Genomic DNA, 23,412 nt, shown 5'->3' with positions numbered 1-23,412 from the left:
CCACCGGAGCAGAGAATCACACTCCTTCGATCTCTCTCTCTACACACACACACACACACACACACACACAAAAGCGCTTGCAGACACACACACACACACACACACACTACACACAAAAGCGCTCGCACACTCACACGCACGCTCGCACACTCACACGCACGCACTCCACAAAGCTTTTGAAGTCCGTGTGGCATGGCAAGTGGAATGAAGACTGAAGTGGATGATGCCAGGTAGGGGAGGAAAGCGTCGCTTCAAACGGTTATCAATACAATTGGCTGTGCCAGGCGCAGCAGTTTAACCTCTTTAGCGTGTTGGGTGTCTGCAAACTGGATGTGACGGCTGCTCCCAACGGCGCCTTCTGTGGTGTCGTCTTCACACATGCTGGCGGGAGGGGGGGGGGGGGGGGGGGGGGATACCGAGGATGGGGTACGGAGTCCCGGGCTAACCGCCTAACCGGGAAGAAGATCCATCACTATTGGCGGCCCCCAAACCGCAGCCGTAGCAACATCTCGCGTGAAAACAACATATTCCCAGACACACTCCTCAGATCAGACGGTAGCGGTGGTGTGCCATAAATTTAGCGCAACAATAAGTAGGTTTTCAAACCGTGCTTATCCCTCTCAAACCAGCCAGTGGGAATACGTCTCATTTGGCTTTCTACCTGAATATTGTTCACCTGTCATAATAGGTTTTGGATGTTGATGTGGATCATTCACAAGCTGAACAAGATAGTAAGCAACACTGAAAGACACATTTATGGGAGCCTTTATTACTGTAAACTTAGATAAGATGATAAAACAAATCAATTAAAATGAAATGTGATGTACTAAATGTGACAAAAATAACAGGAATAACACCAGAACACAAATAACATTTCCAAATGAATGTACTACAAAACTCAAACAATAAAATTGATTTTAAAACAGTAATCAAATCCCCCCCCCCCCCCCAACAATGGATCGCAATCTAATTCCACCCAACCACAGTCGACTTACACAGCAGCACAAACGCGGAAACATGAAAAAGGGATCAACCGCTTTAATTACGGGGTCCTTCGCTCGACACAACAACAGCAACAACAACAAGTCGTGCTGAAGTGTGTCACGCGCTTCCATCTTCAGGACGGAGCGGCGCAGAAAGAGGGAATACATGCATGAGAGACACCTCCTGTCCTCTGCCAAGACGAGGAACGGAGAGAGAAAAGGGCAGAAGCCTTGTCTGCCAGCGATGTGGCAGAGGCATTAGGGACTGCTGCTGGCGCGCGATCAGGGCTGGCACGGCGCGCCAGCAGCCCCTGCCCCCCCTGCCCCCCCTGCCCCCCCCTGCACCCCCCTGCCCCCCATGCACCCCTTGATCCTGTACAGAGGCAGGTCTCTGCAGGCTCGCGTGTGCCAAGGCGCTTCGCTCCCAACCTGGAACCCCACCGACTCCACATGGACACATGAAAACACACAAACACTCGCTAGCTAGCAACGTGTGCGTACCGAAACAGATGCGGGCATAAATAGAAACTCTCGAATCTGAGGAGGATGGAGGCCGCAAACACACACACACACACACACACACTCTCTCTCTCTCTCTCTCTCTCTCTCTCTCTCTCTCTCTCTCTCTCTCTCTCACACATACACACACACACAACACAACACAACACAACACCCACAGTATTCACAGAGTATTGCAGCGGCTCTGACAGTCCGTACTAATCAGCCGCAGCAGTGAGGGGAGTGACAGGGAGACAGGCGGCATGGCGGCTGCAGTCCGGAGGTAATGAGAGCAGAGCAGGCAGACAGGACGACTGGAGCTCAGGACCGAACGGAAACCGGCTTTCTTCTGGGCAGGAACCGGAGGTTCCAATATAGACTACCTGTTCTCTAAGTTATGCCTGAACTAGATGGACCGGAAAGAGAGAGGGGTAGAGAGAGGAAGAAAGAGAGGTAGAGAGAGACAGAGAGGGTAAAGAGAAATAGGGTTAGAATGAGTGCAGGAGAGAGAGGGGCGTCAGGGTTGAGGTACTTCTCAAGGCCCGATGCGTCTCTGTGCCTGACCCCTCAGAGGAGCTGTGCTGTGGAGACCACATGCTCTGGAGCTGTAAGGAAGGGTTCGAGAAGGGAGAGATGGCAGGGGCAGATACTGCACAGCTGGGGGGGGGAGAGAAGGCGACTGTTCTGTCATCCGACATGTTATGGGGGGGGGGGGGGGGGTAGGGAGGTATGGAGTGTGTTTGTGGGGGGTAAAGATAGACGTCTTGATATGAGGACCTAGGCAGTGCTGTGTGTATCAAAAAAACACCACACACACGGACACACACGGACACACACACACACAGTCACAATAGGGTCATTCCACCTCCCCGGTGACACCTAGTAGCTGTTTAGGGGATACACACACAGCTCCAGGAGACACTGAGAGAAACAAAGAGATGAAAAGGAAGGAGAGGAGAGAGGAGGAGACGCTCTCCGATGACCCTGGAGCTGCCAAGCCTCGTGGCCTCGCTGTGCCTCTTCAGTTCCCCTCCACCCACAGACACCCTCCTCCTGCCTGCAAAGTACAGGACTGTTTCCAGGCAAGACATCCACCCGCTCTGGTCTGTTTTCCAAGGACAACTCGACATTCGACGGTCTCACTGTATAGTTTAACCCCATCAGGCGGGGCTGGGCCCGGCGTTTGGCAGCTCAGGGGACAGACGGTGAGGTCCGGGGCAGTGTTCTGCCCTCAGACCAGTCTCCTGGAGTTTAGTTTCGTTCTGCACAGTACACACCAGTTTGACGTTCGATGGAGCATCAATCTGAAGTAATTAACTCAAAGCCACAAGTTTACCGGCAAAGCCACGTTTCACTTTGACGCAAAGGAATAAAAATATATAATAATAAATGGGAAAACAGGTAGAAAATAAGAAACTTATTGTTTTTCATATGAGATCTGTTCCCTGGGTGGCCAGGTCAATAATGACTTGATATATCTGTGACTGCCTTGCTATTTGCACTGTTTTCGGCATGTTTTCTCTGGCTGTGATTGAGCGCTGCTATTTTCACGTGTGGAGAGCTGTTTCAGGACCAGGAGGCTAACGTCTGTTTGATCAAAGTTTATGTGAAATTTCCAGAGGCCTCCGGAGGGAGCCGGTGTTTATGAACTGTAATAAAAAGAGTCATTTTGACGGCATGACCCTGGTGCAGTGGCAGGGGGGATTTGGTTATGTCTCTGTTTGCAAGAGAGGAGCTATACACTCTGAGCTCACAAGAGATCTAGAGAGGGGGGGAGCAAGGGAGGGAGGGAGGGAGGGAGGGAGGGAGGGAGGGAGGGAGGAAGGAAGGGAGGGAGGGAGGGAGGGAGGGGCAGGGAGCAAGCGAGAGAGAGAGGGAAGGGAGGGAGCGAGCGAGAGAAAGAGAGAGAGATGGAGGTGAGGAGGAGGGCTCTAACATCCCTGTGTTCTCTAAGCAGCCAGCCAACAGCTCTTAATGAAACACTTGATATCCGCCCAGTCACCTTACAGCGAGCTGCATTAGCGTCTTCCTCACAAACCTGTTCATTTGAATTTAACACACATCAATGGGAAATGAATGTACATAAGATCTTAAAAGTCATCCTTTTTAATCGTTGTGGGAAAAAAAGGTTGAACAGGAATATGTGGTCTTTTCGTCAACGTAGCAATGTTATGAGAAAACTGTAATCAATAGGTGGTTCAAGTAACCTTTCAAAAAATCAAATAATGTTGACCTTTTTTCTTTGTCGATAAAATCTAATCCTCAAGCTTTGAGTGGTATATATGGTTGTTCTATTCTATCAGACCTGTAATGAACACATTACTGGACTCCACACTGAAGAGCTTAGCGGTTGGCTAAAAGCATTAAAAAAAACATTGATATGGTAAAATACAACCGTAAATGCAAACTTCTACCTTCCTCATACATCCCAATATGTAACAATTGCAGCCACATGTCACTAAAGTATGGATATCATATTCACTGCATCCTCCAACCTGTATGAACTGTGTTTTGATGAGAGACTTGAAGTACAACCAAACCCACCACATTAAATCAGCCTCTGGAACAGGTGCGATTGTGAAAACGTAACGTGACTAAAGAGTGCAGAGCAGTCTCAGAAATAAGGCCGCGTGGTGTGTCTAAACAAGCGGACCCCCAGGTCAGTCAAACTGGAAAATCTACAGGAAGATGCTTCCCTTTGCTGTGTGACTTACCGCAGGTCTAGAGAAATCACTGCTGTTTGCTGTACAACACAACACAACACACACCACAACACACACCAGAGGCAGTGAGCACTCCACAACAGCAGGAACAGGAAGAGGGATGGAAGAGCACAGTCTGAAGATGTCAGATGGCTGAGCGGTGAGGGAATCGGGCTAGTAATCTGAAGGTTGTCAGATCAATTCCCGGCCGTGCATAATGACGTTGTGTCCTTGGGCAAGGCACGTCACTCTACTTGCCTCAGGGGGGAATGTCCCTGTACTTACTGTAAGTCGCTCTGGATAAGAGCGTCTGCTAAATGACTACATGTAAGATGTGGAAAATAAGACAAACTAGGTCTCGTAAACTGCAACAGGAACAGGGGACGGTGTGGAGGCGGTTGTAATAAACGACGCCACTATACAGCGCAACATTCGAGGCCTTTATCGCCTCGTCACGTTCGATTTGTGTGTCTGCTACGTGTGTGCACGCTTATCAACAGAACTCACACTTGGATGTTTACTTGTGAGGTGTGTGTGTGGTAGCTAGATATGTTCCTGTCAGGTAGCACCACACAGGCACACACACAGATATGCAGTACACACACACGCACATAGATATAACACACACACACATAGATGTAACACCCACACACATAGATATAACAGACACACACACACGCATAGATACACAGCACAGACACACACAGATAGGGCCTGGATTATTGAGGTGGTATCAAACTAGAATAATAAAGCAGGATCTTAAGATTTTAATAAGAATAAAATGAAAGTGTTACTACCGAGGGGCCAGCAGGGTTAATCCCTTCAATATTACTGAAAATATAAAAGGATAAAACCAAGAGGAGGGGAGAACTGGATAGAGAGAGGGAGGGATAAAGAGAGAGAGGGAGGGAAAGAGACAGGGTGAGTAGGGGAGAGAGAGAGAGTATGAGAAAATGAGAGAGAGAGAGAGAGAGAGAGAGACAGACAGAGAGAGAGAGAGAGAGAGAGAGAGAGAGAGAGAGAGAGAGAGAGAGAGAGAGAGAGAGAGAGAGAGAGAGAGAGAGAGAGAGAGAGAGAGAGAGAGAGAGAGAGAGAGAGAGAGAGAGAGAGAGAGAGAGAGAGAGAGAGAGAGAGATGGGTTGAGGGGAAGAACACCCTCTACACACCATCCATAGTATAGTTGGTGTTTAGAATAGGAGGCAAAACAGTCACAGTTAGATCACAATTAACAAGTACATTTTTTAGAAGAAGAAAAACTAAACCCCTCTCTCCCGTTCCTCATACACAGACCCTTCATAGCTTGACTGGGTTCCTCTGTGTTCTACCCGGGCAGAGCGACGAGCTTGAGTACCGGTCCTGGTTCCACCGCATATTTCCAATGTCAGAACACGTGCACATACAGCAGATGGTACGAAGCAGTTGGCACGAGCGAGTGAGCGTGAATATCTGTTTACTAATAACCCTTTAATTACTTCAGATGGGCAATAGGATCAAACAGCCAGACTCACAGAGGAATCGCCCTTAAATGAGACCGGACAGGAAAAGGACGCCAGGGCCTTATGCTATACCAGCATAGACGTTCGAAGTGGTTTTTATGTATTTATCTGCGCCTCAAAAAGGTCTAGTTCTCAGTCTCGGTTGCCGTTTGAATCCCAGTATCCCACAGTTGATATCAAATGGGTTTAAAAGGAAAGAGATAGAGAGCACGAGAACGAGACAGATAAGAACTCGCTGTAAATAGGCTACATCCACCTGCAGCTTGCGACTGCTGTAATAACGGATGGCGCATGGGGGGAAATCCCTGCTGTGGGTAAATGTCATGAAAAATTCCTTCATCTGCCAGGATAACGCTAACCTTCTCCATTTTGTTCCACTGAACCCACCACTCGGCAAATATGTTACAAAGACGAGCACCATCTCTGTCTCTCTCTCTTTCCGAGAGGCGAGACTCTCGCAGGCGGCCATGTTGGCAGCCGCTACTCTCTCCTGACTGTTTTTATTACGTGAACGGGGAGCGAATTCCCTGCCCTTTTCGTAAGGAGCGAAAGCGTACGTTTTAATGACGAGACCTTTACTTTTGAATAACGACACGGAGGGAAAATAAAATAAATTGCTGTTCAAAAGGAGATATTACTCTCGGCATTGTGGGATTGCGGTGGCTTGGGGGCGCAGAGGGTGGACAAACCAAACCAATCTGTATAAATTAAGATATAAATAACCTCATATAGGGTAGCATTACTGGGCGTGCTTGAGTGCTCATGCACATGTCTAAACGTATGCATGGAAGTGTGTGTGTGTGTGTGCGCGCCGTGTCCTCAGGTGTAAGAGCAAGCGTGTGCGTGCGTGTGAACAGTGTGATTGTGAGGAGACCTAAATCCCATTCAAGTGTAAAACAAACAGAGCTCTGTATTTGTGACAGCGGGGCTGGCCTGGTTATTGTGTTCCCTCCCCCAGGATCTCCGTAAAGACCCCCCCAGCCCTGCTCTCCCTCCCAGGCCAACCTGCCACCCGCGCCCCGCAGCCTGCTGGGACTGCTCTGGCTCAGGACTGCAAGGAAATTAAAAGGGGATTAAGACTGCCTGACACTTTGTGGCCGATTACTCATTTATTTCAGTGCGTGGTGGAGGGTGGAGGGTGGTGGAGAGGAAGGGTGGAGGGTGGAGGAGAGGAAGGGTGGAAGGTGGAGGGTGGAGGGTGGTGGGGCGGGGCAGTGTCGTGTCTCGGCTGTGAGGAGGGGAAGGGTGGAGCGTGGAGGAGGGGAAGGGTGGAGCGTAGAGGAGGGACCTTTAAGGACGGCCAGAAGGCTCCTCTGGACTTAAACAGAGGCTTCTGTACTCACGTGCTGTCGTACATTTTCTCAAGAGCCTCAAAAGCAATATATGAAGATCCCGATCACAAACATGGCATCCAAATCAGTTGACCGCCCTATCAATTCTAACTCACACACAGGCTTCATTATTTCGCCTGCCCATGCTGTATCCCAACCCAAGCCCGTAAGACTGGCGACCAAGATCAAACCATCCCTGAGAGGACAACATGAAGGACAGATGCTGTATTAGGTTTGCTAATTAGGAAAGTATGTTTGTAATTAATAGATATTACCGGCAAATCATCTTCCTGCCCAGCATCCCCTGAAACCTGCCAGGCGGAGGCAGGGAACTCAGTCTCCCATAGTGCCTTTCTTCTGGGACGAGAACAGGAGTGACAGCATCCTGGGGCTCACGTCTGAAGCAGGGAGAGAGACAGTTAGCATCAGTGCTAATGCAGAGATATATATATATATATATATATATATATATAATATATATATGCACACTTCAATAATATACACACTCCAAACTGTCTGTTACACGACTCATGAACACCCCGTGAACGATGTGAATGTCTTCAGACTCATAGCTACCGCCGATCGAAAACCGAAAACATGTTGTGGTCAGAACCATCCTCCGCTGTGGGGAGCTCCTTCTGGTCTCTGCCTGCAGCCAGGGTGTGTGTGAGGTGTGTGTGTGAGGTGTGTGTGTGAGGTGTGTGTGTGAGGTGTGTGTGTGTGGTGTTTGAGGGAAGGTGTGAGCAGAGAGGCGTGGAGGGGCAGTGTGAGGTATGAGGTGTGGTGTGAGGTGAGGTACACTGTGTGTGTGCGTGTGTGTGAGGTAAAAAAGAGTGAGGTGTGTGTGTGAGGTGTGTGTGTGTGGTGTGTGAGGGAAGGTGTGAGCAGAGAGGCGTGGAGGGGCAGTGTGAGGTATGGGGTGTGGTGTGAGGTGAGGTACACTGAGTGTGTGTGTGAGGTAAAAAGGAGTGAGGTGTGGAGGGGCGTGTAACTCGGGAGTTATCAATTATCCAGAGCCCAGTGTCTCTCCGTCTGTCCCCAGATCTGCTGTTAAATGAAGTTGTCAGTGCCGTCTCTGCGATTGCCCCCGTCACTGAGCCAGACTCTGATGCAGGCTGACGGCCGCGCTCCGGAGCTCCTCTCCGGCTGCCGCCGCGCATCTCGCCTGCAATTCATCAGCTCGGAGCACGCAGACCTGGTGCCATCCACGCCAGCGCGAACAGACTCACGCCGCGCCGAGCCAGAGCCAACCCACGCCTGGAAGAGAGGGGGATGGGATGGGGCGGGGGGGAGAGGGAGAGGGGAAGAGAGGGAGAGAGAGAGAGAGAGTGAGAGAGATGGAGGGAGGGAGAGAGAGAGGGAGAGAGGGAGAGGGAGAGGGAGAGAGGGGGAGGGAGAGAGAGAGGGAGAGAGAGAGGGAGAGAGAGAGGGAGAGAGGGGGAGGGAGAGAGGGAAGAGGGAGAGAGGGGGAGTGAGAGAGAGAAGAGGGAGAGAGGGGAGATGGAGAGAGGGGAGAGAGAGAGAGAGAGGGAGGAGGAGGAGAGACGGATCACCTTCCAAAAGACCACTGTAGAGGACAGAATTTTGAGGACTTTTGCCCCAGTGGCTGGAGTAGTGTGTGTGTGTGTGTGTGTGTATGTGGACTGTGTGGCCTTGTTTATTTTGTGTGTATGCGGTCTATGTTTTGGAGAGAAATGGGGAGAAAACCAGTGGCAAAAGGGAGAGATAAAGAAACAACGGAACAGCTGTGAGAGAGAGGGAGAGAGAGAGTGAGAGAATAAAGCTGAGGGAGACATAATGAGCGAGGAGAGAGAATGACAGAGAGAGGAAGTAGAGAGGCAGAGAGGGAGGATGGAGGGATAGAGAGGGAGAGGATGGAGGGAGAGAGAGAGAGAGAGGGAGGATGGAGGGAGAGAGAGAAGGGGGAGAGGCAGGGCAGGGCAGGGAGAGGGACAGTGAAGGTAATGTCTGGGTTGGGTACAGCTAGCCAGACAGAGCGCCAGGCCTCTGGTCCTCAGGTGAGGGCAGAGAATGTGGGACAGCGGCGGGCTGGACCTCTAACCTCCTGCTCTCCAGCTGCACGCACAAACACCATGGAGATGAAGGGCACAGGAACGCTACAGTATCAGAGAGGAGGAGGGGGAGAGGGAGAGAGAAGGATAAAGAGAGAGAGAGAGGGATAGAGAAGAGAAAGAGAGGGAGAGGGAGAGAGAGAGAGGGGGGACAGGACCAGACGGCAGGGTGACAGTAATAATAGATAACTGTAAAACAGCGGGTCGCTAAGCTCTCTGTGCTTAAGTATTTATTTGTGATAAATAGTAATGATGGCACACTTACAAAGCACTTGTTTAATACGGAACGGCTCGAGACTCGAGGATCGCTGTCCCTCGTCCTTAACCGAGCACTAACTCAGACACGCGGGGCGATGCCTGCTCCAGCCCTGCAGCCCAAAACACTGGCCATCCCCTTTCGCTACCACGGCCCTGAATAATACATTAAACGCCATTCTGAGATATTAACCTACTTATTATCACAGAAAGCTATTTGATTCATGTCGATTTGGTTGCCGTTCAATGCTGCCCAGCAGTCCCAGCTTGGCCTGTAACCTAAATAAACTCAGACCTCCCCTCCTCTCACAACACACGCCTGGAAAGGGAATAAACCACTGCTTTCATACTTCAAAGGGCTCCAATCAGAGTTGTCGTTATTTTTCTCCATGAATTAAGCAATTATTCGATCCTGAGGACGTTAATGAGCACACGATGACCTTGCTCATAACCAGTCTTTCTTTTATGTGTGTTTCCCGGGCTAATTTAAGTGCAACAGTGCTTAATCTTTCTCCAAAGGCAGCAAGCGTGTTGTGTCCTCCGAGCGAGGGCGTCTCCTGCTAATAAGCCTGGTGATGTAGCGCTGGCGTGGGCTTGGCCGGCGACGGATCAAGCAGTCGTAACCTCCTGTTCCTGGGATAAGCTTCAGCTGAGTCTGCTGGGGATCTTTAAACAGGGAGGAGAGAGAGGGAGGGAGAGGGAGGGAGAGAGGGGGAGAGAGGGGGAGAGAGGGGGAGAGAGTGGGGGAGAGAGAGGGAGGGAGAGAGGGGGAGAGAGAGAGAGGAGGGAAGACAGAGAGAAGAAACAAGACAGGTGAAGTGTGAAGGTGTGGAAAGGGGAGGGGTGCGGGGGTGAGGGGTCGGATAGGGGTGTAGGGGGAGGAGGGGAGTAGGGGGGGCAGACCCATGCGTCTGGGTGACGATGGCACCCGTATCACCACGGTGACGTGCCTGAACGGGGCACGCGGGGGGGAGGGGGAGGGGGCGGGGGAGCTTCTGCGCTTAATTGGGCACTCAAATGTTACCAGGTCCCTTCCCCACGGCTCAGAGGTGACACGCGGCCAAGACAGACAGAGAGAAGGGGGGGGGGAGGGAGAGAAATGGAGCCAGGGGGGGGGAGAGAGAGAGAGAGAGAGAGAGAGAGAGAGAGAGAGAGAGAGAGAGAGAGAGAGAGAGAGAGAGAGAGAGAGAGAGAGAGAGAGAGAGAGAGAGAGAGAGAGAGAGAGAGAGAGAGAGAGAGAGAGAGAGAGAGAGAGAGAGAGAGAGAGAGAGACCCCAGTGTGGGAGAGGAGGAGGGCATGAGGGGAGAGGAAATGGAGCAGAGGGTTTAGCACCTCCTCGGGCCGGGGTCTCACCCCCCTCCCCTCTCTCTCTCTCTCTCTCTCTCTCTCTCTGCGGCTGTGGAGAGGAAGGATGGAGGGAGAGATGGTACATTTGGTGTCTAGCTGTGCCAAATATGACATGGCGAAATTAACCCCTCAGTGATGGTAATCTGGGTCCTAGAGTACGACAGAAAGTTCAATCTGAACTTGTGTTAACATCTCATGGCTGCAATATAAGGATTACCATAAAAAAAATAATTCACTATACCATCATTATTTCCATGTTTTATGTCTTAGGCACATTCATCTTAAGAGTACAGCTCTTTTCAGACAGAATCACAGCTTTCCTATATACTAGCCTCTGTTCCTATCACCAAGCGTTGGCATGAATCACTCAAACATTTATTTAATTCAGCTATGACAAAACTATTTGAGTTTCAAAAACTGCGTCCGAGGTACATTCGCATGCTGCATTTCACCATGGAGACAAAGGCACGTTTTCCCCTCACGATCAGCATCCTCTCTCCTCGAGGTACCGATGGTGATCCTCAAGATGACGAGAGGAAGCCTGGCGGGAACCGGCAATCGACCCCCTCGAAAACCTCGTTCTTTTTTTCCAGTTCATCAAAGCTCGGGGCCCGCTAATCCCTCCCTTATATAAATAGCTCTTTGGTGGAGCTGGATGGGTGCTGCATGGGGCTCTAACCCTTCTGTCCTACTGAATCTACAGCCAGGATAAACTGTGTTGTTGGATTGGCACATCGTGCTGCCATGGGCCCTCCGCTGGGTTGTCCGCCAGTACAGATGGAGGGCAGAGCCAGTCGATGCCAGCTTGTCAGTCGGATTAAAACGACTCATTTATTCACTGAAGTATCGCGCAAAGCGACTGGGCCAAAGCAGGGCGAGGCAGAGGGGGAGAGGAGGGTCAGATATCGGGGAGAGGGGGAGAGAGAGGGGGGCGGCGGGTGTTTGAAAGGGGAAAATTGGTCTTCACCTAACTCTCCCTTAGCCCTCCCTCTCGTCCTGCCCTCTCTTTCTCTCTCTCTCTCTCTCTCTCTCTCCTGCCCCCAATCTCTGTCTCGCTCACTTTCCCTCCCACTCTCTCTTTCCCTCTTACTCCCTTTCTCTTCCTCCTTCTCTCTCTCTCTCTCTCTCCCACTCTCTCTCTCTCTATCTCTCTCTCTCTCTCTCTCCCACTCCATCTCCTCCTTGCTCTCCCTCTCCACTGGTTACTTATCTTTCTGGGGCTGCCAGAAGCCATTACGGTGGTGTACGGAAGGCTGCTGGTGGGGGGGCGGCCCCCAGAGCCCTGGTGACAGATTGCCTCTCGGCGTTGGTGGCGGAGGAGGTGAGGGAGGAAAGCGATTGGCTCAGATGGTCAGGAAGTGGGCACTGAGGGATGGCGAAGGGAAGAGGGAGGAGGATGGGAGGAGGGAGAGAGGAGGGAGAGAGGAGGGGGAGGGAGGGAGGGTGAGAGGAGGGGGAGGGAGGGAGGGTGAGGAAGAAGATGGAGGAGGGGGAGGAGGATGAGAGAGGAGGGGGACAGAGTCAGATAGAGGATGACAAGAGCTGGCTGTGTGACCTTTGGTACTAGGTGAGTTACTTAAAGGGGCACAGGCCCTGGTCTTAAGAGCGTGCCTGGCAGAGGTGGGCTCGGTGGTGGCGGGTTGAACACGGATGCCAGGGCAGCGCGGAGGGCAGGGGTGGGTCTTCTGGCTAGGCCCTGCTGCTGCACCTCTCAACCCCAGCGGGCACGGGGCGGAGAGGAGAGGTGGAGGACGAGCGCGGGCATCCACTGACGGACGCTCGCTCCTGTCCAGCCCGGCCACTCTTCCTCCCAGTCTGCTCTCGTCTGCTCTCGTCTGAGCTCCTGGACCAGAACAGAAACACATTCGACCTTTGCGAAGGTTAGACGAACTTTGTGTCAGTCAGAAGGACAAGGCCTGGGATGGTAAAACTAAACGCTGTGACTCGAAAATGCCCAAGATAAAACTTTAGAATTTTGTCTCCTGGATTTATTTAGGGATTAAATTGAAGTAAGAGACTTTATGTATTTTACCAATTGGGGAAGCGGCAATGTAGTCAAGGGCAACACGAAAAGGTCACTGTGGGAATGGTCACAGAATGCAATCTTCCATCCCATAATGCCACACTCGGGTCACTGTCAGGCCAAGTGTGTGTGTGTGTGTGTGTGTGTGTGTGTGGCAGGGGGGTGGTGCTTGGTGCTTGGAATGGTTTTATCGGGTCTAATTACTCCCGATAGCTGTAATTTACAGGTTGACAGCGGGGAGAAATCGGCGAGATTCACACGTCCGCGGGTCAGCATCTGTCGCCGTTAATGCGCCGCGCTCGCTGCCTGGCCGCTCGCTGCCCGGCCGGTGGAAGTAAACAACGGAGAGCGTGTGACAGATTAGCCGCGCGGGCTAAAGGACCTTCCACTGACACACCATTCCTCTCGCTCCGCGAGTGTGTTTCGCGGCAGCTGTCACCAATAAAACGGAAAAGCAGGAGGCGGGGGGGGGGGAGGCGGGGGGGCGCTTTTGTTCCAGTTCCAGAGAGGTGGGTGGTGGAGGAGGGGGGGGGGGAGGTGGAGGAGGAGGAAGGAGGGGGAGGAGGAGGAAGGAGGGACAGGAGGATGAGGGGGGGAGGTGGAGGAGGAGGGGGAGGTGGAGGAGGAAGGAGGAGGGGGAGGGAGATAGAGTAGGGGGAAGAGGGGGAGGTTGAGGAGGAGGGGGGAGGAAGAGAGGTGAAAGAGGGGGGAGGAAGGGAGGTGCAGTTGAAGGGGGCGGTTTAGTGAGAGTGACCTGTTTAAAAGTCTGTCCTCACTTTTTAATGGAGTATTAGAAGGAAAAACCAGGGCAGGCTGGCGTCAAACTGCATTTTTCTGCTGACTTCGTGGTAATTACCTGCTTCACTTCCTGTTTTTAGGTCTGCTTTACAAATTGCAGGTGTCACCCTGAAGCGATAAATTTAGTTCCATTTGCATCTGCGTGTGTGGTACTGCAAGGTATTCCAGAGGGTAAGTATCAACACAGGGCAGTGTGCTCTCAGTCATACTGCACTGCAGTCCCTCCGCAACTACTGTACAGCACACTCCCCTTCCCCTTCCATCCCTCCCCCCTCCTCCCATCCCTCCCCCCCTCTTCTCCCTCCTCCCCTCCCGTGTGGTTCTGCTCCCTGCTCCTACACAGCTCAGAGAGGAGTCAGAGAGCAGGCAGAGAGGAGTCAGAAAGCAGGCAGAGAGGAGTCAGAGAGCAGGCAGAGAGGAGGCAGAGAGCAGGCAGAGAGGAGGCAGAGAGCAGGCAGAGAGGAGGCAGAGAGCAGGCAGAGAGGAGGCAGAGAGCAGGCAGAGAGGAGGCAGAGAGCAGGCAGAGAGGAGGCAGAGAGCAGGCAGAGAGCAGGCAGAGAGGAGGCAGAGAGCAGGCAGAGAGGAGGCAGAGAGCAGGCAGAGAGGAGGCAGAGAGCAGGCAGAGAGGAGGCAGAGAGCAGGCAGAGAGGAGTCAGAGAGCAGGCAGAGAGGAGGCAGAGAGCAGGCAGAGAGGAGGCAGAGAGCAGGCAGAGAGGAGGCAGAGAGCAGGCAGAGAGGAGGCAGAGAGCAGGCAGAGAGGAGGCAGAGAGCAGGCAGAGAGCAGGCAGAGAGCAGGCAGAGAGCAGGCAGAGAGCAGGCAGAGAGGAGGCAGAGAGGAGGCAGAGAGGAGGCAGAGAGGGCTGGTGGGTTGCAGTCTCCCCCTCTGTCCACCTGCCTTCGCAGGGCCTCGCTGCCTCGCTGCCTTGCAGCCCGCTCGAGTCTCCTGGATCCTGGCACGGCAACTTCTCCTTGACCTCCAACTGGAGGACTGAAGGACATCGTCTCACTTCCTGTTTCTCAGAGTTTCAGACTTCCTGTTTCTCTGAGTTTCAGACACAACAGCCAGTGGAGGATTTTTTTTTAAATCAGGCTAGCTGAGGCCAACTAACCTTGACAAACCGCGACAACTGTCACCGGATTGTGCCTGAGGCCATAACTGGCTCTACCCCGGTGGCCTGGCGGTGCCTCCGCTCCTCTCTGCTCCCCTCTGCTCCCTCCATCACCACACCCATCCGTTACGCCGGGGAGGGGAGCTCACGGGTCTGGCCTTGTCCTGTCTCACATCGAACAGGAGACCGCTGCCTCTGGCTGCCAACCTCCAGGGCCGCAACCTGCCCACAAGTGCCATATGGGCGGCCCAGCCCCATTCCATTAGCAGGGCCCGAACAGAGGTGGGAGCAGGGCCAGGCTCTGGGCCTCCTGGCGCAGCCACGGGGCATGCCCTGCCCACCACCAGCTGCCCACACCAGGCCTGGAGGGAGGCGGGCTGCCTCCCATCACCTGCCTCTTCCAGCCACCACCCAGCAACCACTCACTGGCTGTGGTGGGACAGGGAAATAGAGATGATCAATCAATCATTCAAACTTTGTGTGTATAGCGCATTTTATACAACGGAGGCAACAGAATGTGCTTCATAGAGACCAGACACTTACAGGTGACAGGTACAGATTACTGTTGAGCAAAATGGAGAATAAGGGGATCTCGGGAGGATGGTGGGGGGCGCGCGCGGAGATGTCAGTCTTACTTCTCCACCAGACAGCGTGATGAGATTTGGCTGTAGCTGCAGACGGCCGGTGCTGGATGACGGAAGATTCCTGATGGTTTGGATTAGCGTCGTGTCGGGTCGTAATGATGCTTCAGGTTCCTGGGCCGTCTCGTCGGGTTCTATCTGTGAGGCTGAAGGAGGTCAGAGGTCAAGGCCAGTCGATGGGCAACATTAGGAGGTGGGGAATAAGAGGGAAACATCCAGAGGAGGGAGGGGAGAGAGAGATGGGAGAGGGATGGGAGGGGGAGGGAGGGGAGAGAGAGATGGGAGAGGGATGGGGGAGGGATGGGAGGGGGAGGGAGGGGAGAGAGAGATGGGAGAGGGATGGGGGAGGGATGGGAGGGGGAGGGAGGGGAGAGAAAGATGGGAGAGGGATGGGGGTGGGAGGGATGGGGGAGGGATGGGGGAGGGAGGGATGGGGGAGGGAGGGATGGGGGAGGGAGGGGACAGAGAGATGGGAGAGGGATGGGAGGGAGGGATGGGGGAGGGAGGGGAGAGAGAGATGGGAGAGGGATGGGGGAGGGAGGGGAGAGAGAGATGGGAGAGGGATGGGGGAGGGATGGGGGAGGGATGGGAGAGAGAGATGGGAGAGGGATGGGAGGGAGAGATGGGGGAGGGAGGGAGGGCGAGGAGAGGATGAGATGTTTAGCGCATCGCATGGGAATGTCCGTGCGCTTCCACAGCCTGTTCTTGCCACAGGACCCCAGGCCTTTTAATTAATCATCAAAGGGGATGAATTATTCAGCCATTATCACTGTGGATTTATAGAATGGCTGGTTTGTCTCCCAGGAAGTTCTCCCACAATCAATTTCCATGTTTCCTCTAATAAGCTACAGTTCCAGTGAGAGATACACACAGTTTTGCAAGAACTGAACATTATTAGCACACCATTGGCTTACTCTCTTACCCTGGAAACCTACCCTGATTTCCCTTTTAGCATTAAGGTTTTTTTCTTTTTTTTCAGCCGTCCATTTAAAAAGCCTTGGTACACTGTACAATAGTGTAATCAAGACTTTCAATGTGTATCACAAAGTATTTATTATATCAAACAGAAAATATGACAATTTCTTGTTACAAAAAAGGGTCTGTGTATACAAAGTTTGATTGGATTTGACATTGGATCACCTTGCAGATTCTGGGGACGTCCCTTACTGCAGCGGGGGTAGTATAAACACCCGGCACAAGCCGAACCGAATGTTGTGTGTCCTACCGCTTCAAAATCATTGACTTCTCATTGAAGGAGGACTTCCAGTGGCTAGCTAGGCCTGCCCACTGCGCGTGTCAATCTTGCCCACGCTACAATAGACCGCGTCAAGGTGGACGGGGGGGGGGGGGTAAAAGGGGGTTAGGGTGGGGGGGTAGGATCTGGTCTCGGCTGGTTCTCCTCCAAACCCAACCCTCGGTAAACCCAGGGGAAGTAGCAGCGCTGATCGGTAGCAACACCTGTCAGGTAAGGCTTTCGCAGTTGACGGCACACGAGGTGCGCCGGAGCCTCCGCTACGCCAGCTAATCTCCGCCGTGCCAGCCCGCTGGGCGCTGCCAGGCTCGCGAGGGATGGCTGTGGGAACGCAGAAGAACGATCCGCGTTGGTGTGCTCTAAATACATTTCATTATCGTCGCCGTGATGACGCCGCTGATTGTGTGTACTCGGTAACGCGCCGCGGCGGCGCCCCTGGGGGAGTTGTCTTGGCGACTGAATGATTAAAACACATATGAACCGTGCGTCAAAATCTCCCTGAGGAGAATTGACCGAGCTCATGTAGCGAGCTCTTTTGACACTGACACTGTGAGGGCTTGTCAACGGAGGGCGAGGAGAACGCATTGAGAGGAGACAAACCTCACAGGTTAACATGACAGCAGGTGGATATTAACAATGCAGGGATTCGACCTTAACTGACCTAAATTCTTTAACACAACCCTTCAACATTGCCCTACACTCTATTATAGCCTACATAAAGGTACGGCTCCGGTTCTTCTTTTTTTTTTTCATGAATTCGGTTTCTTACTTTGAATGAAGCAAGGTTTGAATTATTCTTGTGCCTGGTGTCTACCATGGGCCGGGTGTCAGCTGAGGGGACAAGGAGTGAATAGAGTTTTTGTGACAGCGTTTGATGAATGTTTAATCCAACATTCCCATACATGCCTGGTTGGAATCATCCCCAGTCAAAACCAGTCAAACACACACAGCAGGTGTTTGAAATATTCATTCACTACACGGTTCATTAACAATGACACGTACCAAGGACCCCCTTTTTAATTTATTCATTTCGATTATCGAAACAAAAGACTGAAAAATGGTAGACTAAATCACGCCACGCTATTCTGGATTTGTCTCAGAGATTTGTAACAATTTGTTTTGTGACAAATAACTGTGCCGGTTGAAATCCCGCTGTCGTCTCAGAAAGAGAGAGAGAGAAAGAGAGAGATGCAAGCTTGCTGTAAGAGAGGCAGGCTACGGCTGCAACAAATCACTCCCTCTCTCTCTCTCTCTCTCCCTCCATCCCTTCTTCTTCAGACCCACGACTGTTTGACCCTTGACCAGTCCAGGAGAGCAGGAGAGCTCACGCTGATGTGTCTCGGAGACATAAGTGTGTGTGCATGCGAGTGTATGCGTGTGTGATCGTTTTTATATTAATGATCTCACTTGGTGAAGTGTATTAGTCAGATGAAATGACTGATTTCCATCTTGTCATGGAAGGACTTGTTAATGGTCTCGTCAAGAGTGGGCTAATTAAAGTCATTACATCACACGATTAGGCTATTTACCGAGCCTTGAAGTTAACTGAATGTGGGTGAGATTTGCTATGATAGGCTAATGTGCAATTACAATAGCCTAAATGATTAGGCTACATAAAATGTTTTCTTTCAATTATTGTTATACTATTATTTCACGGTGTCAGCACAGCTATCGGTCCATAAAATATCAGTGGAATTTAGGATTAAAATATGCAAAACTCAAACAAACACGAGTCCAAATACTGTCCAGCCAAGAGTCCGTCCCGCGCCAGACCCTGTCTCCCGTCAAACGACGTCACTTCCTGGAAATGCGTGAGAACAATGGCGTCTTCCAGTCAAAACGGTGCTCTCGGGGATGCACAGACAGAGCGGCGGCTGGAACTCGATCCCGACAATGATCCGTCGGTGGAAGATCTCGGGCCAGTGGTCAAAAGAGACCCAGTTATCAAGCTTTTGTCCACGGTCACTGGTCTAGAGCCGTTGTCATGGTCAGAAGATCACCGGCTTTCCGCCTCCACCGCCTCTGGGATCGCCTTGATGGAGGTTGTTTGCGATGTTCACAGTAAAAATCAGGACTTGGTGCTTCACCGAACACACATTCCAGTACCGGACAAAGTGTGCAAGTTGAAGGTAAATGTGCAAAAGTTGCCGTTGCGTTTTTCCTACATTTGTAGCAGTTGTCGGATGAGTACGTAGCTAGCTAGCTAGCTTGCTAGAGTGGAGTACAGCTAGTCACGCTGTCGTTGTTTACATCCAGCTCACTAGTAAAATACCTCGCGAGAGACAGCAGTAAAACGCGAATGTTGCACACGGGATCACTGACATGAGATCTTAGCTGTTTTCAGGTCAAATATAACAGAAAAGTTTAGTGTTATTTTGCCCATCTTTGACCAGTGTTGTGTCGAACTCTGTTTCCCCCTTCGATTTCTGTTCCCCCTTTTTCTCAGTCATCTGCCTTAGCCTCCCCACAGTGTTAACAAACATTTGTCAGGTCGGATGTCAGAAAAGTAGAAAGTTCTTCGAAAGAGAATGACATTTGTGAAGGATTAAGAGCTTTCTTTTGAGCCAAATCCATTGTATTTGAAGTAGAAAAAGAAAACAAGTATTAAAGTGGTAGTAAAAGGCATAAATAGAAACATTTACAAGAATGTTTAAATATTTAAATCAACAATAAACCATGCATAAAGCACGCCTGTATCGTCGTTTGACTAAAACCGTGCTGCACGTGTCCAGGTGGGTCCAGAGGCAGAGCTCCAGAAGGCCAGAGAGAAGTTCTCTTTCTCCCTCGATCCCTCCATAACCCAGCCCTTCATGCTGGACCGGGTCATCAACCCCACCAGCTCGCCCCCCAAGGGCATCCTGTACTGCAGCTGGTCCCCGCTGGGCTGCGACGCCAACGGCCGCTGCCTCCTCGCCCGCCTCTCCCTGGACCACAGGCTGACCATCCACAGCAGCCAGAAGCGCCTGCAGTGGTCCACGCTGGTCGACCTCACCCAGATGTACGGGGAGAGCCTGGAGGGCCGGGGCTACGCTCCGCTGGAGGGGGAGCCCCCCTGCGGAGCCGGCCTGGCCGACCTGGAGGAGCTGCAGAGGAGGTTCCGCATGCAGACGGCGGTGCGGGCGGAGTGGTCGAGCGTGTGCACCACCCAGCACGTCCAGACCAACAACGAGTGCAAGGACGTGGAGACGGTGCTGCTGGCCGTGCTGATGGAGAGCGGCGACCTGGTGGTGTGGCAGTTCCGCCTGCCCTTCCTGGGGAAGGACTGTGTGCTGTCCTGCAACACGCTGCGCTCCGGGGTGAGCGCCCCCAGCGTGCTGGCTTGGTGGGAGTACGAGCACAGCGGGCGGAAGATGAGCGGGCTGATCGTGGGCAGCGCCGTCGGCCCCGTCAAGATCCTGCCCGTCAACCTGAAGGCGGTGAAGGGCTACTTCACCCTGCGGCAGCCGGTGGTCCTCTGGCACGACGCCGACCAGATCCCCGTCCACAACATCAAGTGCGTGGCTCTCCATCACCCCGTGCAGAAGTGTAACTGCAGCCTGGTGGTGGCTGCCAGGGGCTGCTACGTGTTCTGGTGCCTGCTGGTCATCTCCAAGTCGGGCCTCAGCGTCCAGAACTCCCACGTCACCGGCTTGCACTCCCTCCCCATCATCGCCATGACGGCGGCCCGGCAAGGAGGCTCCGTCTACACCTGCTCACTGGACGGAGCCGTCAAGAAGCTCACGCCCGTCTTCAGCGACCAGAGCCTGTCCTTCCGCCAGGAGGACGTCCGTCTCCCGGAGGGCCTGCGAGGGCGGAGGCTGTATGGGGCGTCCGTCAGCCCCAACGGAGCCTACCTGGCCCTGGTCAGCTCCGAGGGCCTGATCCACGGCCTGCACCCCGTCACACGGCCCTGCCAGGTGAACTTCATCACCCTGAAGAGGCCGGAGGACGCGGGCGTGGAGCTGCTGGAGGCGACGCCGCCGAGCCTCTTTAGGCAGGCCGACCTGCTGGACCTGGTGAGGTGGCACGTGCTGAGGGACCGGCGGATCCCTCCGCCCCTGCAGGAGGAGCTGGACCGGAAGCTGGACGCCACCGGCTCCGCCTACCTGTGGCGGCTCAAGCTCTTCCTGGTGCGGGTGCTCTACCAGTCGCTGAGGGCTGCGCCGGTCGAGGCGCGGTGGAGACCCACGCACGAGGACGCCAAGGTGTTCGTGGGGGACGAGGAGGAGGAGGGGGACGAGGGAGAGGGAGGCGAGGAAGGAGGAGGTGAGAGAGGAGGAGGAGGTGGTGAGAGAGGAGGAGGAAGAGGAGGAGGGGTGTTGAACCTGCTGTCCCGGGAGCCCAAAGTGTCGGAGGAGAAGATCAGCGAGGTGCTGGCGTGGATCGCGTCCGTGGAGGCTCACCTGACCAGGGAGCACATGAAGAGGGTCCTGGGGGAGGTGTACCTCCACACCTGGATCACTGAGAACACCTCTATCCCAACCATGGGCGTGTGTGACTTCCTGTCCAAAGACCCCAGCTACGACGACAGGGCTGCCAAGGTAGGAGGTCTCCAGCAGATCAACCCGACACGTTTGGGTATATCAGAGGGCTCTTGTGGTGCTGTGGGAGCTTCTGCTTGGTGATATGTGATCGTGAAATCGAGTCAGTTTTCTATTTTTCCAAACCGAATTCAATGAATTGTTATTGTTTGTTAACTAATCGTGTGTAAGCTATAGTCTCTCTCACCTCAAGTTTGTGTGCGTGCGTGTGTGTTTGTTTGTCACTCTACCTCAGGTGTTGATAGGTCACATCCAGAAGAAGATGAACAAGCAGACGTTTCCAGAGTACTGCAGCCTGTGTAAGGAGGTCCTGCCCTTCAAGGACAGCAAACAAGCTGTGTGCATCAACGGCCATGTGTGGTTCAGGTACACTGCAGTTTCCCTCTGCTACACGACCGTTACACTGCAGTTACCCTCTGCTACACTACCGTGACACTGCAGTTACCCTCTGCTACACGACCGTTACACTGCAGTTACCCTCTGCTACACAACCGTTACACTGCAGTTACCCTCTGCTACACAACCGTTACACTGCAGTTACCCTCTGCTACACTGCAGTTACCCTCTGCTACACAACCGTTACACTGCAGTTACCCTCTGCTACACTACCATTACACTGCAGATATTTTGTAGAAACATTTTTCCGAATTTCTTTTTTTTTTCCAAAACTTCTTCAAAAAGTGAAAGGAGGAGAGCAGAGCAGTCTAAAACAGAGTAGAGTAAAGCAGAGCACAGTAGAGTACAGTAAATTTAGTAGAGTCCTCATCAACAAAGCAAACTTTGTCGGGAAACTTTAGTTCAAATATATTTTTCCAACCTTTCAAAGCTTTTTTTAAAATGTATATTTATAACAAAACAATTCTGTTCCACTACCATTACACTGCAGTCACAACACTTGTAGCTCCACACATGCTTCACAGCAGCCAGTTAACGGCCAGTGTTGGAGCAGTGTTGGAGCAGTGTTGGAGCAGTGTTGGAGCAGTGTTGGAGCAGTGTTGGAGCAGTGTTGGAGCAGTGTTGGAGCAGTGTTGGAGCAGTGTTGGAGCAGTGTTGGAGCAGTGTTGGAGCAGTGTTGGAGCAGTGTTGGAGCAGTGTTGGAGCTTGCTCTGAGAGGCAGAGTTCCTGCTGTAGTACGTCCAGCTGAACGTGTGTTCAGACTGGCGTCTCTCCTAAGCTCACAGTCACAGCACGGGGAGGAACGTAAATATCTTAATGCCAAATGCCATTTTGGACGGTTTATTTATTTTCCCAGCCTAGTAATCAAGCCTCCCACCTTTTGATATTTACCCATGTACCTCCCCCCCTCCCTCCCTCCCCACCCCTCTCTGATTCCAAACCCCTCCCTCACCTCTACACACCTCCTGGCTGGATGGTATGTGCTGCCCCTTGTGGCTGTTGGTCTGTGTTGCGCTGTGGAGCTGGTTCTCTCAGGTTGTGACAGACTCCTTCCAGTCTCCTCCTCAGCCCTAAGGTGTGTGTGTCCCCGCCAGGTGTGTGCTGTCGTACCAGACCTGCCAGACCTTCTCCTACAGACGCTGTCTGCTCCAGGACAGCATAGCCAGGATGCCCGTGCCTGAGGGTAAGAACTCACCTTCCATCTCTCTCTCTCTCTCTCTCTCTACCTCTCTCTCTCTCTCTCTCTCTCTCTCTCTCTCTCTCTCCTACACTCACTCTCTCTCTCTCTCTCTCTCTCTCTCTCTCTCTCTCTCTCTCTCTCTCTCTCTCCTAAACTCACTCTCACTGTCTCTCTCCCACTCCTGCTCTCTGCTTTAGACCCAGACTGGATCAAGAGGATTCTGCAGGGTCCCTGTACCTTCTGTGACTCTCCTCTCATCTAGAACCGGAGAACACTCTCCTCTCATCTAGAACCGGAGAACACTCTCCTCTCATCTAGAACCGGAGAACACTCTCCTCTCATCTAGAACCGGAGAATACTCTCTCCTCATCTAGAACCGGAGAACATTCTCCTCTCATCTAGAACCGGAGAATACTGTCTCCTCATCTAGAATTGGAGAACAGGCTTCTGTTGGACAAAGACTGGCTGCATTTCTGTTTGGGCAGGATGGACAATTTTGACCACAGACACCACAGTCCCCTTCATTTTTACGTTCCTAAGAATCTCCTAGATTTATATCTGTGTATATTTAATGTACAAAAAAATAATGTGAACTTTTATTTCTAAGAAAAAACACAATAAAGTCTTTGAAAGAACTCTTGTAACTTCATTTAATGAAAGAAGCGAAGCAAACTTGTTCAGATGTTTTTCCTCACCCAGTAAGAGTTCACGGCTCTATTTTTAATCTACCTCGTTTTCCTAATCTCAACTGTATTTCTGGACGTTTGCAAGCTCCTCTTTATTGCTAGCAAAGGAGGAGATGAAGTGT

At 52.3% G+C, this 23,412-nt stretch overlaps 1 protein-coding gene across 1 annotated transcript; it reads left to right on the top strand.

Annotated features, from left to right (window-relative positions):
• Window positions 1–18,296: 18,296 nt before the first annotated feature.
• gtf3c4 (general transcription factor IIIC, polypeptide 4) lies at window positions 18,297–23,239 on the top strand. The gene is made up of 5 exons (XM_084694173.1): window positions 18,297–18,637; window positions 19,241–21,028; window positions 21,264–21,394; window positions 22,519–22,607; window positions 22,802–23,239. The coding sequence occupies exons 1-5, from the start codon at window positions 18,329–18,331 to the stop codon at window positions 22,864–22,866; spliced, it is 2,382 nt and encodes a 793-aa protein (XP_084550299.1). The 5' UTR covers window positions 18,297–18,328; the 3' UTR covers window positions 22,867–23,239.
• Window positions 23,240–23,412: the final 173 nt, after the last annotated feature.

The sequence above is a fragment of the Hypomesus nipponensis genome, chromosome 27, assembly GCF_054491055.1.
Source record: "Hypomesus nipponensis isolate SF chromosome 27, ASM5449105v1, whole genome shotgun sequence".
Lineage (NCBI taxonomy): Eukaryota > Metazoa > Chordata > Actinopteri > Osmeriformes > Osmeridae > Hypomesus > Hypomesus nipponensis.
This window is presented reverse-complemented; position numbering and strand designations above follow the sequence as displayed.